This window comes from Rattus norvegicus, chromosome 1, assembly GCF_036323735.1.
Source record: "Rattus norvegicus strain BN/NHsdMcwi chromosome 1, GRCr8, whole genome shotgun sequence".
Lineage (NCBI taxonomy): Eukaryota > Metazoa > Chordata > Mammalia > Rodentia > Muridae > Rattus > Rattus norvegicus.
The window spans coordinates 240,053,110-240,071,694 of NC_086019.1; the positions used below are offsets into that span (position 1 = coordinate 240,053,110).

The following is an 18,585-nucleotide window of genomic DNA, read 5'->3' on the forward strand; positions in this document are numbered from 1 at the left end:
CGGGTGCACCGTCACCGCTCTTCCGAGCCGTACATTGGTTGTTAGCCTGGTTGAACTGAAGTGTTTTACTTACCGAAAAGAAAAGCCGGAATTGCCAGTTGCCATGAGGCTTCATGTGAGTTTTCATTAGTCCGAAGATGTACAGATACCCAGGCCTGCAGTAAAAAGGACAGTGAATTTCTTGGGGACAGTTTATTTTTAGGGATTACAAGCATAATTATAAGTGTTCTAGGAGGGGCTGGGGATTTAGCTCAGTGGTAGAGCGCTTGCCTACGAAGCGCAAGGCCCTGGGTTCGGTCCCCAGCTCCGAAAAAAAGAACCAAAAAAAAAAAAAAAAGTGTTCTAGGAATAGATTAGTTGCTATGTTTTTTTTTTTTCCCTGTTTAATTTTACAATTTTATTTGCTGTTCACTTTACACAGAATAAAATGTCAAGGCCTTATTTTTTAGTTTCTTAGGAAACTTAAGTACTGATTTAATTTTGGTTCTTGAAGTTGAGGGCAATGATCTGATAAATGTTTTGAAACCAACATGACTTGTCATGATAGCTTCATATTCACCAAGAAAAGCAAATAGTTTTCATTGCTGTAATTCAGTTGAATAGATTAACAGTAATTAAGTCTATGAATTAAAAACTCATTTACTTACTAAAGAACCTTCCTTTTTTTATAAAGAGATTTCTAAGAAAAATCACCTTTTTGTTGTTGTTTGTTTATTTGTTTTTTTATTTCTCCAAAACTTCACATTGTTTTCTAATTCTCGGTGAACTCAAAGAGGTGTCTTTTTCTTTTTAAATAATTTACATAGTGCTTCATAATAGAAATTATCAACAATACATGCTTCCCTAAAAATTAAGATTTCTCCACTTTTTTCTCTTACTGTTTTTTTTCATTTAGTGGACATAATGTGACAAATAGGACAGTTTTATGATTCAGATTTTACAAAAAGCACAATCTAATAGAAACAAAAAATTAATTGAAGTATTAGATGGAGCTTTGAAATGCCTACCCCTGAAATTCCTCCTAGGAAATCTATCGCACATTCAGTACTTAATGTTTATATTAAATGTTTATATTATTTTTGTGAGATAGCACACATATGCAATGTTATGTATAATATATCTTAAATATTTGAGGTTTGTTTTAGTACTCCAGGCCCCAAATACCTTTGATAAGTTAATTTCATTTATTTTGGAGTATTTTGCTGAGTTGAAATTAACATGGAATGGAAATAATTTGAACAAATTTTACACTAAAGTGGGGATAGCTTTGTTGCTGTCCTTTTGAATCCAGGATTATTGGCTTGCCATGATGCTACAGTTGCAGTTTGAGTAATGTGGTTTATATTTGTTAGTTGACTTGTATTTGTTGGACTATTTTTTTTTTTCTCTTTTTCGGAGCTGGGGACCGAACCCAGGGCCTTGCGCTTGCTAGGCAAGTGCTCTACCGCTGAGCTAAATCCCGAACCCCAATTTGTTGCACTATTAATTGATCAATGCACTGATAATTAGTACTAGCTTTGGTGAAGAATCCACATTTAACAGTTTGTCAGATTTTTTTTTTTTTTTTTTGGTTCTTTTTTTTTTTTTCCGGAGCTGGGGACTGAACCCAGGGCCTTGCGCCTCCTAGGTAAGCGCTCTACCACTGAGCTAAATCCCCAGCCCCAGTTTGTCAGATTTTATTTTTAAGTCAGATACTAAAAGAGAATCTTTAACCATATCAGCCAACCATAAATTCTTTATCAATGAATTATATTAATATATTTTGCACAAACTATTTCAAACAAAGTGATAGAAACTTAGTTTTTTATTTTATAGACAAAGCTACTACCGGGTGTGCTCTTTGACCTGTGGCCTTGCACCCCGGAGGTGTTGTCAAGGAATTCAGAAGTTCAGTTGCTCTTGGCCACAGAGTAAGTTGAAACTCAGTGTGAACCAAAAGAGACCCCTGTCTTAGAAAACTTAAAAACCAAACCAAGACACAAAAACCTGTTACTTGCTTATTATTAGGTACAATTCTTTCCCAAATAAAGTGAAACTTGAAATTTTCATCTAGGTGTAAGGTTGCTGTCTTGAGTTCTAATAAAAATTAGTGGTGGCAAAAATATTTTGTTACTATTTTCTCGTTGCTGCCTGGGTATGGTCTGGAGTAGTTTCTGTGGACTAGTCCGTAGGACGTTTGCATGAAATAACATAGTAAAAACTGTGATGTATTTTTTTCTACATTATATCCAGATTGTGGTTGCGATTGCCTATGTTTGAAAATAGGAAAACGTCCTTAGAAAGATGTTTGCTTGTTACTACTGCAAAGGTCATAGGTTGTGGTTGTGTGGTATCCAGATACCCAGGGCTGCCATCTGTTCTTCAAATGTAGGAAAAAAGCTAAGATAATTTGTGGGTAGTAAGTGGTTTTGACACCACTTTGGAATCATCTAATTATAAGTTTTTAAGACTTGAGATTAAGTTTTCGGCCTTTGTGAACATGAAACCTAAGGTATGCTATCATTCGAACTAAACCACTAAGAGCTGCCAAGCCTGTCTCTGGATTGTCTGCATGCTTCAGCACCAGAGTGTCACATTTCCACTTGACACACTAAATCACACAAAACGTTGGGCTTGTTAAACTAGGTTTTCTAACACATTATGTAAGAACTGATAATACTGGGGGCTGGAGAGATGGTTAAGAGCACTGACTGCTCTTCCAGAGGTCCTGAGTTCAATTCCCAGCAACCACATGGTGGCTCACAACCATCTATAATGAGATCTGATGCCCTCTTCTGGTGTGTCTGAAGACAGTGACAGTATACTCACATACATAAAATAAAGAGAATTGATAATATAAAAACTCAGTGAGGGGACTGATTTAGTTAGCAATTTTAAACATTTCCTTCGAGCATTTTTTTCAATCCCTGTGCCTTTTTGCCCTTTTACAACTTAATTTTCATATGTGTATAAAGGAGCTTCCTCACATAAACATTTCCTCTTGCATGAACTTGCTGTTAGCCATGCTGTATATAATGTCTTTAAAATGCCTTAATATAATCTGATGGATTTTAGCTTTTTATTATATTTAGGGTTTTTGGGTGTGCCAAGTGGTTATTATAACTAAAAATATTGTTTTAGGTTTAACTATTTGAATTTGTATTTTCAAACCCAACTTTGTTCCTAGGACCTGTAGCTTTTTTGAACATAAGCTGCTTGTCTAGTTAATGCCTGGGAGGAAGATGGGTTTGTTAGTATAGTTTCTGGACTTTGACTGGAATGACTTTGACTTTCCTTGATCAAGACAAAACTACAGGCCTTGAAACTTCTGGGCCTTTTTGCGTAGGAGGCCAGTGTGTCCATAAACGATCTTCGTATCACGTGCAGGTTTTACCCAAATACTGAGAGTTTTTAAGTCATTTCCCATTCTGCTTACTTCATATTAGGATAGTGTGGGTATAAAGGAGTTCCTGTCCCATTATTTTCATTTTTTATTCCTTCCATTTAACTGATGTTTTTGTCTTTTTTTACAGTAAGCTCTCTCTGTCTCCCCCTCTCTTTCTGTTAGGGCCTTACTCTGTGGTCCTAGTTGGCCTGAACCTCACAAGACTCCCACTGCCTCTGCCCCCTGGGTTGCAGGAGGATGTCACATTACACCTTGGCCAAACCTTGCTTCAGCACTTCATTTATTTATCAGTTGGAACTGTTGCCTTTCTTCTTCTTCTCGTTTTTTTTAAATTTTAGTCTTTTTTCTATGTTTTTAAATTATGTTCTTTGAACATAAAGATTACAAATTACAAAAGTGCTTTCTCCCTCAGTGGCAGTAATTTTTTTTTTTTTTTTACAAAAATTGTACTCTTCCAATAAATTACTTTAAAAAGTAAAGTTTTTTTAAACGTGCACTAAGGACTCATTTTTTAAAAATATATTTATGTATTTTATATGGATGAGTGTTCTGTCTGTATATATGCCTGCACGACAGAAGAGGGCATCAGATCAGATGGTTGTGAGCCACCATGTGGTGGCTCCAGCCTCCAAAAACTTGTTCTTACTTTCCATCTATTAATACAGTTAAAATGTTAATAGAAAAGTTTCATGTTCTAAAGTGAATTTTGACTAGCATATTTTAAAATATAATTTCAGAGTTTGGGGAACAATTTCATAATTTACAGATATAAAGCTTATTATAATGATATAAATGTTTTCAGTGGGAATAGGAATCCTTTTATAATATTAAAACAAGGCAATTATAAAATCATTAAGACTCTTTACTACAGTAGTGAGTGACAGTATATATGTCTTCATGATTTCAAATCTACATTATTACTTCCGGTTCATGATACTTTTCTTTAGTCCAAAACAGTCCATTGTGGCATATTTATTTATACCACTTGCAAAAGAAACGAGGTCATTTCCAGATGATTTCTAGGCTGTTAATATAGGGTAAAGAAATGATTTATTTCGTGTATTACATTAAAGTCATATGTAAAGTGAATAATTCAGTCCACACATTTGGAGTTTTTCTGTTTTAAATAGACTCAAAGAGTTTTACTTTGAAGGGCAAATTTTGATTATTAAAAGCAACTAAAAACTTTGCAGTTTTGGCTAAGTTGGAGGAGAATGGCCCATTGTCAGGGACACATTTATATTAGGGCCTGTGGAATGGACCCTGAATCTCTGCATTCTCAGTGTTGAACTTGCAAAGCCACTGCAGGTGAATGTTTTGGGTCTTTTTTTTTTCCCCCAAGGTCCAGCTACTACCAAATGAATTGGCACTAAGTATGACAGGGACTTTGTTCTTGAGTTACTGGTCCATCCTTCCAGCACATTGGCATGTCTTTCCTGTTGTAATGTCTTTTGCATGAGCATAAAGTAGCTAAAACTTAGTGATTTGTTTTGTTTCTAAGCAGCCTATTGCAGGAGTAACTTAGGAATCTAACATCAAATATAAAGATTAGAGCCTTAGAGATATCTCTTATGAACTTTATGCTAATGTTGGGTCAGTTACTGCTTTAACTTTTATAATCTTTTGTATGTACCATTATGATTTTTCTGTAGATAATTTGGAGTTTTGGTTTGGCTTAGTTCTCATACAGATGTTAATGTACCTCATGCATTTTGTGCTTCTGCACTTTTGAAGGCTGTTAGAGAAGTTGTATTCATATTTTGCTTGATTTGTCATTAGTGGTCAACCTTAGATTTTTTTTTTTTTTAGTGGCAAGAAAACCAGAGACAGCATTGTGCATGGATGTGTGTACATGTGTGTGCACATATACATGTGTACATGGATGTAGTTTAAATTGCAGAGGAGCTCTGAAACAAGAAACAAATCTTTTGATATTTTCCAGAGACCCAGGAAGAAGAAGCTAATTGTTTTATAAACTCATTAGAAATTAAACGATTTAGAGGATCACATACATAGGCTCGAACATGTAGGTACATTATTTCATAATTAACCTGTAGGAAGAAGAGCTCGGTGGAGAACTGGTAGGGATGACTAATAAGTGGGCCGTCAGTAAGCACGCCCAATAAGCTTTACTTTGGATTTTGGAGTTGCTGACTTTATAAGGGACTTGATAAGTTAAACCTAGTTGAAATTCAGAATACTTTATTCATTGAAAAATTTAAAGTTTTTTTTCATTGAGTTTATTTATATCCGTATGTATATAAGATTGGAACTACTTTTTAAAAGATTCTAAAACTTAAGGATTCAATGGAAAGAATGTGCTGGGGATACCCAGAGCCTTACATGTGTAATGCAGAGTGCTGCACCCTGGAGCTAAGAAACTGTCCCTTCCTTACTTTAGTTTTGAGTCAGGTTTTCTTTCCTTCACTGACTCAGGCTAGTCTTGAACAGATATGTAGCCTAGGAGGCCTAGAACTTTCGATCTTCCAGTCTCACCCTCCCAAATAGTTGGCATTATAGTCACGTACCACCATGCCAGGTTGATTCTGTTTAAAAAATGCTTAGGGAGACAGGAGGAACAAGAGGAGTTTTAGCTTTCCTCCTGGCAAGTTGCAGACTAGTTCCAGCTAAAACACCTCTCTTAAGAAAAGTTTGTCACAGGAAATTATGTTAGTTAACTGCTGTTTACATATGTATGCTGTTACTGCATAGTTATGGTCAGTGTTTGACATGGTTGTCTTTTCACAAATGGAGTTTTAATCTATTTTTATTTATTTGTGATTTTCTTTACGGACATTCTGTATAACTCTGGCTGGCCTAGAACTCTTTTTTTTTTTTTCCCCCAGAGCTGGGGACCGAACCCAGGGCCTTGCGCTTCCTAGGCAAGTGCTCTACCACTGAGCTAAATCCCCAACCCCTGGCCTAGAACTTTTATGTAGACAAGGCTGGCCTTGAAACTCAAATCTGTCTGCTTCTGTCCCCAGGTGATTACCCGTGTGAGCCACTGTGCCTGGCCTAATATTTTTAAAGCTGTTGATAATGACTGTTTTACCAGTCACGCTCACTGCCGTGGTTTGCTTCTGTACTTCTGAGTCTTTGTAGACTATCCTTTCTTGTGTGGCTTATTTTCCTCAACTATATTGTTGGAGCAGAATGAAAGTATACATGTTTTATAGTTGTATTTTAGTGCACCAATGTATAGTATTGTTTTTAAGTAGAAAAACTATCAGCACTCAGTTATCAGTTAATGTTTGCACACAGGGCTTGCATATTCAGATTGGCCTTCAACTTGCCACCCTCTGGTTTCCACTTCCTGAGTGCTGGGATTGCTGGCATCTGACACGTGCCATGAGTACAGTTATTTGCAGGGTTTTTGCTTGTTTCCTGTTGTGTTTTAACTGAGACAAGGTTTTATTCCTCTGGCTGACCTGCCTGGGACTTGCTATGTAGACCAGGTTGGCTTGGAACTTAACTTCCTCTCAGGTGCTGGGATTGTAGATTTGTGCCCCCACACCTGACGTGAAGAACTCTAATTATAGTAACCTTAGTTACAGCTACAGAGCCCATTGCAGTTTTATACATCTAAAGATATTTTCAGATTTCTTACTCAAATCATTTAGCAAGGAAGTTAATGAACAAAGTTCTGTTATTTTACACGAGAATGAAACTAGCATAATGAAGCTCAGAGATTGAGAGATTTATCTCAAGTCACCAGCTGTATGGTGCAGAGTTGGTGTTCTATAGGAAATGGAAAGATTCGTTCCATGGTTAGAATAGGGTCTGGGACCTATTAAACATATACATAGTCTATATTCTGTCTGTCTGTCTGCCTGCCTGGCTATCAAGACAGGGTTTCTCTGTATAGACTTGGCTGTCCTGAACTTCACTCTCTACAACAGGATGGCCTCAAACTCAGAATACCGCCTGCCTCTGTCTCTAGAGTGCTGTGATTAAAGGTGGGAGCCACCACCACCTGGTGTTTACTCATGTCGTGTTAAAGCCCCTTCAGTCCTGTTTTTCTTTCTTTTTTCTCCAACCCCTTCTCCTCCCCTTCCCCTACTCTTCCCTCCTCCCTTCTCTCCCTTTCCCCTCTCCTCCTCTTCCCCTTCCCCTTCCTTCCTTAAGCATTATTCTTTGTAATGTGTGACATGTGAGCTTTCAGTGCCACTGGGTAAAAGCACTGGCAGGTAGCAAGGGAAGGAATTCCATAGATGGTAAATGCAGGTAGGCCTTGATGTCTGCTGACTTGACAGGCCACGGTCAGGATGTTCGTCTGCAGAGAGAGCTCCCTTGTTCTTGACTCTGACTCCATTATGTATATATGCCTGATTAAATTGAACTACTTCCCATGGCATCCCTAAACCTGTGTCCGTTTTTTGTAAATCCTATCCTTTCTGTGTGTCTTTGTTAGTTGCATCTGTCGCTCTCCTGCAGTACTCGCCTTGGACCATTCTGTCTACTTAAGTATATCTTTTCTAATATAAATTTTATTTTCTGTGTGTATAAGTGTTATGCCTGCAAACATGTCTCTTCCCCATATACATGTCTGGTACTCACAGAGACCAGAAGAACTGCTGGAACTGGAGTTACAGATGGTTGTAAGCTTCGATGTGGGTGCTGGGAACCAAACCTGATCCTCTTTCTGTAAGAGGGCAAGTATATTTACCTGCTGGGTCATCTCTCCAAACACCCATGTGTTTTCTTCTGTCACCAGTGTTTGGTAAGACTCTTGTGAGCACTACCCAACATGAGACTCACTTGGTGATGCCTTATACTTCATACATACTTCCATAGACCTAATCGCTCCCTCTGAAAACATCTTCTTTTGAGTGCCACAGTCAGTCTGTGTGCCTGTCTTTCTGGAGGAAGGTAGCTAAGCTGGTGGTAGTGCTCAGAGGTAGCACTGGGGTTAGCAGCAACAACACAAGAGAGGTAAGAAAATTAACTCAATCTTTTACCAATTTGTTTGGTTTATAAATACAGCACAAAGCTAAATTTGAAGTTAGTTCTACATAGAATGGCCACATTTCACAGGAAATAGTAATCATGTTTTTTCTTGTAATAAAATTCAGTTCTTAGTTGCATTGCTCAGTAAAGCATGATGGATTATTTGAATCCTGAAGTGTCTGTATGCGTACCTGTGTATATGTTTATTCTTTGTGTGTGTTGGATAGAACCAAGGATTCTCTGCACACGCCATGCACAGCCCTCTGTCACTGAGCTATTTATTCTAATTTCTGAATTAATATTTTGGCCAAAATTGATTCATAATGTTTTGGGTGGGGATTTCAGAGTAGTGATAATTATCCCTGGGGTGACTCAATCTTTTGCTTGTATTTCCCATTTTTCTTAAGTTGGTGCTCAAAAAATTGAATGTTTTGCAATACGAGTCAATCTTTATTGAAAACTCCAGACAGATAATGTTTGTGACATTTAAATGATAATCATTTTATTTGAAACTTTTCTATTTCTTTGGCTGAGATGGATTTATGTATTCTTACAGTGAGAAAACTTGTTACTAAGATGTTATTAAAGTCTGTATGTGTTTAGACACATGCACTTAAGGCATTAGGAACCTCAAAGCTGTAACTTGACTTGCTGAAGGTGCTCGGTCCTGTCCTACAGACTTTTTAACTTGTCTTATTCATTCTTTTTTTTTTTTGGTTCTTTTTTTCGGAGCTGGGGACCGAACCCAGGGCCTTGCGCTTCCTAGGTAAGCGCTCTACCACTGAGCTAAATCCCCAGCCCCATCTTATTCATTCTTGCATGGTGTCACTTCTCCTGTCCATCTCTATTGTTCCTTCCGGTCAGTTAACCTTTTTACCTGAGGGCTTGTGCGTTGGGGTGGAAAGGTATTTGGCTATCTCAGATGAGAGCTGCCTCTGTAGTGTCTTCTCAGCGGCTCGGAGATGGGTTACCGAGTGACATGTGGAAAGTAAGTGCACCCAGAGTACGCAGGCAGAGATCTTTAGTGGTCTTTCTAAGGGAGGCAGCTTGGTATGGTTGATGTGAAAAGGCTTGTAGGTAATTATGAGATGAGAGAGAATTGACTGAGCCCCAGAACAAATAAGGACTAGAGAGATGGGCACAGTTCCTGCAAGTGTAGATTTTTAGTTAATTGGAGATAAACTTCCTGAGTATAGAGATGGGTTTTTATATTAATTGATGTGTAACACAATTGAAACTAATGGGCATGCTAAGTATTAGTTACATCGATGAGAAGAAAGCAGCTAGGCTTCAACCTCAGTCAGGCATTATGGACGTCACAGGTGTCAAGGACTTGAGGTTATCACCTCCAGCTGAATCACTGTGGAGTAGGAACTTAGTCTAAGGGTGGTGAGTGACTTGTCCAGGTTATATAGCTCAAGGAACAGACAAGTACATTGACAACCTTTTATATAATAGCTAATGTTTCCAAATGTATGCATACTTGTATCATTGTATATTCTAGGTATTTCCTTAACTTAATAATACAGATATTTATCCAAATATTATTGCTATGGGATTTCCTGCAGAAAGACTTGAAGGTGTATACAGGAACAATATTGATGATGTAGTAAGGTAAGCACTTCTGATTTTCTATTTCATATATTAATAAATTATATCGATGTGTTTTATTTAGAAAAGATTCTTAACACACAGAACAGTATTTGCATTATGATGTAGACTTTGTTTTATTTTGGTAATACTCTAAAAGTTTTAACCTAAAGCATCTGATAGCTCTCAGCTGATCAGTTCACCGGATACGAACTGACTTCATATGTAATCATATTTGTTTATGTCATGATGGGTTTTTTTTTGTTTTTTTGTTTTTTGTTTGTATTTCATAAGATGCCTCTTACCAGGTTAGTCCCTGACTGCTATTACAGTATAAGGTTTTATTTTACATTTGGGTTAGGCCTTGCTTGAGTAGCTTTGTTTAGTTATTCACACTGAGGCATGGGTGACCGATGTGTTTTTATGTAGAACTTAAACCTGTAGTAGTGTTTAATACAATAATCATAGAGGGACTTGTTGGACATTTGAAAGACTTAATGAAGTCTCATAATTTTACAAAATTTCCAAGTGTAATTGTCACTTAGTTCAGAAAAGTGTTTCTCAAGGCCCACTTAAAAATATATTATGACCTAAGAACATATGAAATTGCTTACTTGGCAAATTAGCCTTAATATGTTTTCTAATTTCAGAATAAAAATGCATTTGTATGAGTAAATGGAAATTTTTGTTACAAACTATAATAGAGTTTTAATAATTCATTAATACTGAGTCTTGCTATATTTGCTATGCTGGTTCTGAAGGACTTTAATGAATTTAAAAGTTAAAATTCTGGGGGCTGGGGATTTAGCTCAGTGGTAGAGCGCTTACCTAGGAAGCGCAAGGCCCTGGGTTCGATCCCCAGCTCCGAAAAAAAGAACCAAAAAAAAAAAAAAAAAAAAAAAAAGTTAAAATTCTGGATTATTTTCTTTTTATTCATAAAGTGATATATTTTTCCTGGGACTTTTAACTACTCTATGATTATGCACATTTAAATAGGTGGGAAAGCACTTCATAATTTACAGAGCGTCATGCAAATGTAGGATGCTTTTTTTTATATCTTTAGATGACCGTTGTCAGCTTTCTAAGTGGTTAATTTTTACTGTATTAAGTTGTGCTCGTTTAGGTAATTATGGTGTTATTTATGTTTTGTTCAGGTTTAAGTTTCACCATCTATAAAAGTCTACCAGAACAAACCCCCAAACCCCTGCACTGCTTCGTAGTTTCCGTTAAACTTCAGGTTATACTGTCAGAGCCTTCAACTCATAATTGGGTAGAACACAGTGGAAGGGTACTCAGCATGGCAGGCCCACAGAACAGCAGCTAGATAGTCTGATAATGCAGAGAAAATGGAATAGGCCACAGAGAAAAGTAAGAGAGGACATTTTTGAATTGAAAGTTGCAGAGTGTCAGTTTGTTGGTAAGTGGCAGTTTGGCCAGATACAGGTTACCAGATAATTATTCTCTACTTTTGTGCAGAATTGTTTATGGCTTTCATGTTATTCCTGGTAAGATACCCTATTTCACATCAATTTTATATTCAGCTAAGGACCAGTTTAACCAAATCAAATTAGTACTTCAGCTGTATTGAAAAGGGCGCAAGTACTTTGAATAGAGGGGACCTTTTCTGGTCATGTAATGTATTTTGACTCATCTGGCATGCTAACTTTATATTGGTCTCTGTTAAGTATGAATTAGTAAGAGGGATTAGATTATCTTTCAGGTTACAATTCCAGTTTCTAGACATTTACCCCTGGTCATTAGACCTTAAACTATAGTAACTTAGCCAAAAATATGTTGTGTTGGAAACTTAGCTTGGTTTAGTTTTCTACAAACTAAAAGGACTACAAATAGTTTTTTGTGATGTTTGTTTCTTTGCCTTCTCTTTTTTGTGAGATAGGGTCTGAACTAAGTAAGTAACCTCAGCAAGCCTGAAGTCCTTATGTAGACCTGGCTTGTTTTGAACTCTATTCTGCCTCTGCCTTTGAGGGCTTGGATCAAAGGCATCACCAAATGATTAGTTAAAATGACTTTTAGGAGTGCCTGCACCAGAGAACAATTGTGTCTGCTGTCTAAATAACTGATTCCCTCAGGTTGTTCATACTCTATTGGTGATTTTAGTTATAATCAATAGTGCTTCCTTTGGCTTTAAAGTTGATAACATCTCAGTACCAGTATTTCATCTTCATATCACCGGATGCCCTGGAAGAAGCGGGTAATGTAAGAGAGGTTTCCTTTGCCTCATGGTTTGAGGAGTTCTGGCAGTGGCGGCTAAGGAGGGAGGGCAGAGGCACTCCATTCCTTCATCTATGATGTCCTGAGTTTGGGGAGGGACTGTTTGGCAGTAACTCCTTATGTTTGTGGAAAGAAGCAGGGACCAGAGAAATCTCTCTGCTCCTAGTGACTGATGAGCCAGATTTCACCTCTAAAAGGCTCCACCGCTGGGCCCGGGGGGAATTTCAGATTGAGACTGTAACAGCTTTGCTTTTCTATTAGTAAAAAACTTTTTGCAGTTAATCTTTCTATTCTAGGGTGTCCAAAAGATATTTTAAAATATTTTTCTTTTACCTAATTCCATATTTTTCTTATATTTTCCCTAAACAAATATTATATAAAACTTATTCTTTGTTATTATACTGTATCATTATGTGGAATGAGGTAAACTTAAATTGCAAATATCTTCATGCTTACATTTTCCTATGCACGTGGAAAACTACAGTAGTATGTCATGAGAAGTAAAATTTCATAGTTAATCTACAAAATTTGAGAAAAATATTTAGCTTTAGCTTCTCCATTTGCGATCTGGGATTCTCATAAACAGTGGAATGGAGGGGCAGACTGGCTTTCTAATTACAGGTGATTTGCTTAAGCTAAGGAGTGAGCTGGCAGCAGGGCAGGAGGGACTGTGGGGGCTTCCACAGTAGTTGTTTTTCTTCTTCCTCTTTTTTTTTTTTAAGATTTATTTATTTATTATATATGAATACACTGTAGCTGTCTTCAGACACACCAGAAGAGGGCATCGGATCCCATTATAGATAGTTGTGAGCCACCATGTGGTTGCTGGGAATTGAACTCAGGACCTCTGGAAGAGCAGTCAGTGTTCTTAACTGCTGAGCCATCTCTCCAGCCCCTTCTTCCTCTTAACTGCTTCCTTTTTTTCCCTCTTTTTTTTTTGCAACTAACAGGGGTGCTATAAAACCATGTTTTGTTCTGATACGTTATTACTCTTTGCTTTTTTTGTTGTTATTTTGTTCTTCAAGATAGGGTTTCTCTGTAACCCTGGCTGTCCTGGAACTCACTCTGTAGATCAGGCTGGCTTCAAATTCAGAGATCTGCCTGCCTCTGATTCCTGAGTGCTGGGATTAAAGGTGTGTATCACGACCACTTGGCTTGATTTGTGTTTCTACATTGTCTCTTAGGATAGTATGAAAGTTCTGTGTTTTTAAATCTAAGCAATCCTGAACAGACTGGTGCATCATGTGTTTAAGAAGTTTATCTTGTGTTCTGCTCCTAGTGACTCAGGAAAATGTAGATGTAACAGAGGCAAGTGTTCAGTGTATAATTATGTGGTGATCTGCCCAGCAAAAGTTCAATTTTTAAAAAGCTTTTTTTATCGGGAGAGGGGTGCAGTTCTGGAGGTTGAACTCAAGGTCATTATTAGGTGCTTTACCGCTGTGCAATACTCAAAGCTGCTTTCCATAGTATCTTTGTTTTCCTGTACATTAAGGACAAAATCTAGGTGTCTTTTCACAGCAATGGAGACCTAACTAAGAAGTTGGTACCAGGGTCTGGGGTATTACTGTGATAGGTTTGACTATGCTTTTGTTTGGAAGAATGTGAATTTTGGAACTTTGGATTTGGAAAGCAGTGGAATACTTTAAGTGGGGCTTAATAGGCTGTCCTAGTAGGAATATGGAAATCTTTGTTGCTGAGAATGATTCGAACTGAGGAAGTGAGGCTCTAGAGGTTTCAGAGGTCTATTATCATCATGGCAGGAAGCACGGTGGTGTCCAGGCAGGCATGGTGCTAAAGAAGGAGTTGAGGTTTCTACATCTTCATCCAAAGGAAGCCAGGAGCAGACTGTCCTCAGGCAGCTAAGAGAAGGTCTCAAAGCTCAACTCCACAGAGACACACTTCCTTCAACAAGGCCATACCTCCTAATAGTGCCACTCTCTGGTCCAATCTTACTCGAGTCACCACAGACTATAACTGACTATATATACCCAGTATTTATGCTTTATTAGTACACATACAGAATGGTTTTGGTACTTAGTAGATTATTGTAAAACTGAAAATATACTATAAGGGGCTGGAGAGATACCTCAGCAGTAGTTCTCAACCTGTGGGTTGTGACCCCTTTGTGGATATGTGTTGACTGACTATCGGAAAACACAGATATTTACAATTCATAATAGTGGCAACAAAAATAACTCTGAACTTTGTGATTGAAGTCACCGCAGTGTGAGGAACTATATTAAGAGGTTAGGCAGACTGACTCCTCTTGCAGAGGCCCTGGGTTTGGTTCCTAGGACCCACATAGCTGCTCAGAACTGTCCGTAATTCCAGTTCCATGGATCTGATCCCTGTCTGGCATGTTCTCTCTGTCTCTGTCTCTGTCTCTCTCTACACACACACACACACGAAGTCAAAATACTAATTCACATAGAATAAAGATTGTAAAAGCTTAAAGACAGTACTTGTACTCTCGAGTGTGTTTCTGAAATACACCATGGGGTCATCGTAGTCTTCGGTCTCCAGCTAACAGGGATCCTGAAGAACAAATGACCGAAAACTTTTACTTTTTCTTCTACTGGTTTCCAATATTCTGTGGTAGGAAGGAAAATACTGGATGTTTATTTATTTGTATTTATTCCTGACTTGATGTCTAGTTTTTTTTTTAAGCTAATGGAGTTCATGTGTGTCTGAACATACAGTCTGTCTAGAGCTGGTATGTTTTCTGTTGCTGAGCAAATGTGTGAGTGTTTCAGGCTGACTTGGTTTACTGGGCAAACCCCACTTTTTCTTGTCTGTCTACTATTGTGTTGAAGTGTCATGTATATTAAAGTGTTTAATTATTACTTTAGAATTATTTATTTTCGTTCTGTTAAATCTTGCTTTATGTATTGGGTTTATTTTTGTTTTTGTTAGGACAGTGTCTTATGTAGTCTGGGCTGGCTTTGAACACTTGACCCTTGTGCCGCACCCAAGTGCTGGGAGTGTAGAGGTGTGCCTCTGCACCAAGCGCTTGGTGTGTTTGGATGGTGTCTTACGGTGTCTAAATGCTTACCATTACTAGGATTTTCTTGCTGCATTCATCCTGTTATTAATGTTTATTTATCTCATACTTTATATCTAGTGTATTTTTATACTAATTTCACTCTTGATTATTACATAGATTTTTTTTTCTTGCCCTCTTAATCTGCGTATGCCTGCAAATTTAAAAAGTGTTCTTCTGCATGTTGTTGGATTGTGTCTTTTGTATGCTTCCTGCCAGCGTCTGTCTTTTGGTTGGATGGCTTAACTCACACTTAATGATGACACAGGGAGTTTTAACATCCTCCATTTTGCTGTTTACTTCTGATTGGCCTGAATGAATGTGTTTTGTATTCATTTGATGTTTTATAATGAAATGTTTTAATTTCTCAGAGTTTTTATCCTGGCGCTATTTTCCCTGTGGTTGTTATAGATTACATTTAGCTTACATTTAGCATCCTAAAGTCATAATGGTTTGGTTTTAATTTGTACCAGTTTACCTCAGTAGCATCAAGCCTTGGCTCCTGTACAGCGCCATCCTTACTTCATATTAGCTTTTTAAAAAAAAGTCACAAAGTTGTATTTTTATGCCATATATACATAATCTAATAATTGGATTTTTAAAAATACCATGTCTAAAATCATTTGGAAAATAAAATGGGAAATTACAAACTAAAATTAGACTACTGTTAGATTTCATGATTATTATCATAATTGTCATTTCGCAGAGATCTCTTACATACTGTAGCTTCAGGTTGCTATAGTTACCTTTAATCTAGGTAGTTCAAATATACCATTTACCATTCCTCTTTTGAGAGAAGTACCATATTTATATAACTTTCATTATATTAATAGTGTTTAAATTGTTATGTTTTAATATTACTGTTGTTAATGTTTTACCTTGCTTAATTTATTAAACTTCATTGATACACATGTATAGGGGAAAATGTACATACAGTTTGTCGCTGTCCAAAGTTTCAGGCAAGCATATGGAAGCAGTGTATGTAGTGTAAGCATCATCTGAGGAGATGTCATTCTTTGTTAAACTTTAGTGCAGTGGATGTTCTCATTCTTATTTGAAGGGCCATCTGTAGCATTTCTTTTATGTTTTCATGACTCTTGTTTCTCTGAGAATATTTCAATTTATTTCTCATTTTTAAAGAACAGTTTTGGTGGATTTTTTTTATCTTCTAGGACTTTCAATCTTGTTATATTCTGACTTTTCTTCTTCCAGATTTTTGAGAGGGAAAAAAAAAAAATCAGTCAATACCAAGGCTCCTTTGTTTGTGACAAGTTGCTCCTCTCTGTATTTGAGACTGTGGGTCTTTCTAATCAGAGAGTCTCACATAGTACAGGCTGGCTGGAGTGCTTTAATATATGCAAGGATGTACTGAACTTTTGATCCTCCTGCTTCCACTTGGCTAGTGCTGTGCTTTCAGGAGTGCACCACCATAAAAAGGTTTATGGAGAGCTGGGGGCAGGTTCCCAGCGCTCTGTGTGTGTTAGGCAAACTCTCCTATCAAATGAGATATATCCCCAGCCTGTCTTTGTCTTTTGATGGTTTGATTGTGTGATCTGTATTAGTAAGTCTCTGAGTTTTTTTGACTTGTGATTCATGAGCCACAGGCTCTTTGTATTTTATCGTTTATCAAATTTGAGTTTTTGATTATACTTCTTAACGTAATTATTTTTCTGGAACCCTCAAGATCCCTAAATTAGCCCAGTTGGTGGTATCTCACAGGGTGGTTAATCTCTTTACTCTTCTTCAATAAGTTGCTTTCTGTATTTTGATCATATTTATCCTCTTACCCCAGCTCCCAGATCCCTACCCATACAACTTTATGTTGTGTCTGTGTCCTGTCCCATCGTCCCCCAACCACTACCCCCCTTTCTCCAATTAGGTCCAATTAGTGTTGGGTGTGGAATGTGGTTTATACCAGTAAAGAAAGCTGACTTTCCCTTCCATGGTAGTAAATGCCAATAGCTCTTCAGCTAGGGATGGGACTTGGGTCATTCGCTTTTCTTTGGTTGGCTTGTGCTTTCACAGGACTTACACATGCTATTAGGGTTGCTGTGAGTCCATATGTGCATCTGCCCTGTTGTGTCTGGAAAACACTGTCTCCTTGAAGTCACCTTACCACCTCTGGCTCTTACAATCTTTGTGTTCCCTCATCTGCATAGATCCCTGAGTCTTGAAGGGAAGGGTCTGATGCAGAATACATACCGTTTAGTGAACATTTTAAAGTCTTACTCTTTGCAGTTGACAAGTTGTGGGCTTTCGTCCTAACTGCTATGCACAGGAAGCTTCTCTGGTGAGGGTTGAGTCGTGCACTATCTGTTGGTTTAGCAATAGTCATCAGGAATCATTCTATTGCTGGGTCTACTTAGCTAAGTAATAGCCGTAGGTTCCCCTAGGGTCCATGACCCTTCTACCACAGGCCCTTGGCCTTATTTTGACAATGTTATATATGGGTTCTATCTTATGGGACAGACCTTAACTCTAATCAAAAGGTGATTAGTTATTCCTATAACATTTGTGCTCAAATCTACCTTTGACTTCTTCTGATACATTTTTATTTTATTCCACTTACTGTACTTTTCAGCCATGGCTAGGATTACAAGTATGTACTACTGTTTTTTTTTTTTTTTTTTTTTTTTTTTTTTTTTTTTTTTGGGTTCTTTTTTTCGGAGCTGGGGACTGAACCCAGGGCCTTGCGCTTCCTAGGCAAGCGCTCTACCACTGAGCTAAATCCCCAGCCCCTGTACTACTGTTTTTTATTAAGACTTTTTCATATATTTTGATCATGTTTCCCCTCTGCCAACTTCTCCCAGACCTTTTCCCACTTCCCATTCTGCCAAATGTCATGTTCTTTTTCTCTTTCCTTCTCAAAAAGAAAAAAGAAAATCAACAAAAACCAGTAAGACAAAAGTGACAAAACAAAACACAAAAGCACAAAAAACCATGGAACCCATTCTATGTTGGCCAACTACTCCTGGGCATGGGGGCTGACTGGAATGTAGTTGATATCACTGTATTGGAGAAAACTGATTTTCTGTTTCTATGTAGGTATCAACTGCAAATCATTTCTTGGTTAGAGGCAGGGCTCTATGTCTGCTTCAGATTCAGTGCTGAGGTTTTACTTGGTTGACCTGAGCAGATTTTGTACAGGCTGAGACAGTTTGGGAGTTAGTTATTTCTGTATCACCCTTGTGTGGGAAGGTGCTTAGAGTCATTCACCACCTCTAGCTCTTACCATCATCTTCTTCCTCCTCAGACTAGATCCCTGGCCCTTGAGGAGAGGGGCTCCATATATACATCCCATGTAGAATTGAGTGCTCCACAGTCTGTCTCTTTGTATGCTGTGTTGACACATATGTTTAGTCTTATGTGAGGGTTACTGTTCGATTACTCA

The 18,585-nt window shown here is 37.8% G+C and overlaps 1 protein-coding gene across 1 annotated transcript in view; it reads left to right on the top strand.

The window, feature by feature from the left end:
* Positions 1 to 18,585, top strand: part of Pten (phosphatase and tensin homolog) — a 66,624-nt gene that overhangs the window by 9,403 nt on the left and 38,636 nt on the right. The window contains exon 2 of the mRNA NM_031606.2: positions 9,862 to 9,946. Coding sequence (NP_113794.1) covers positions 9,862 to 9,946 — 85 coding nt within the window. The remainder of the gene's footprint in view (positions 1 to 9,861; positions 9,947 to 18,585) is intronic.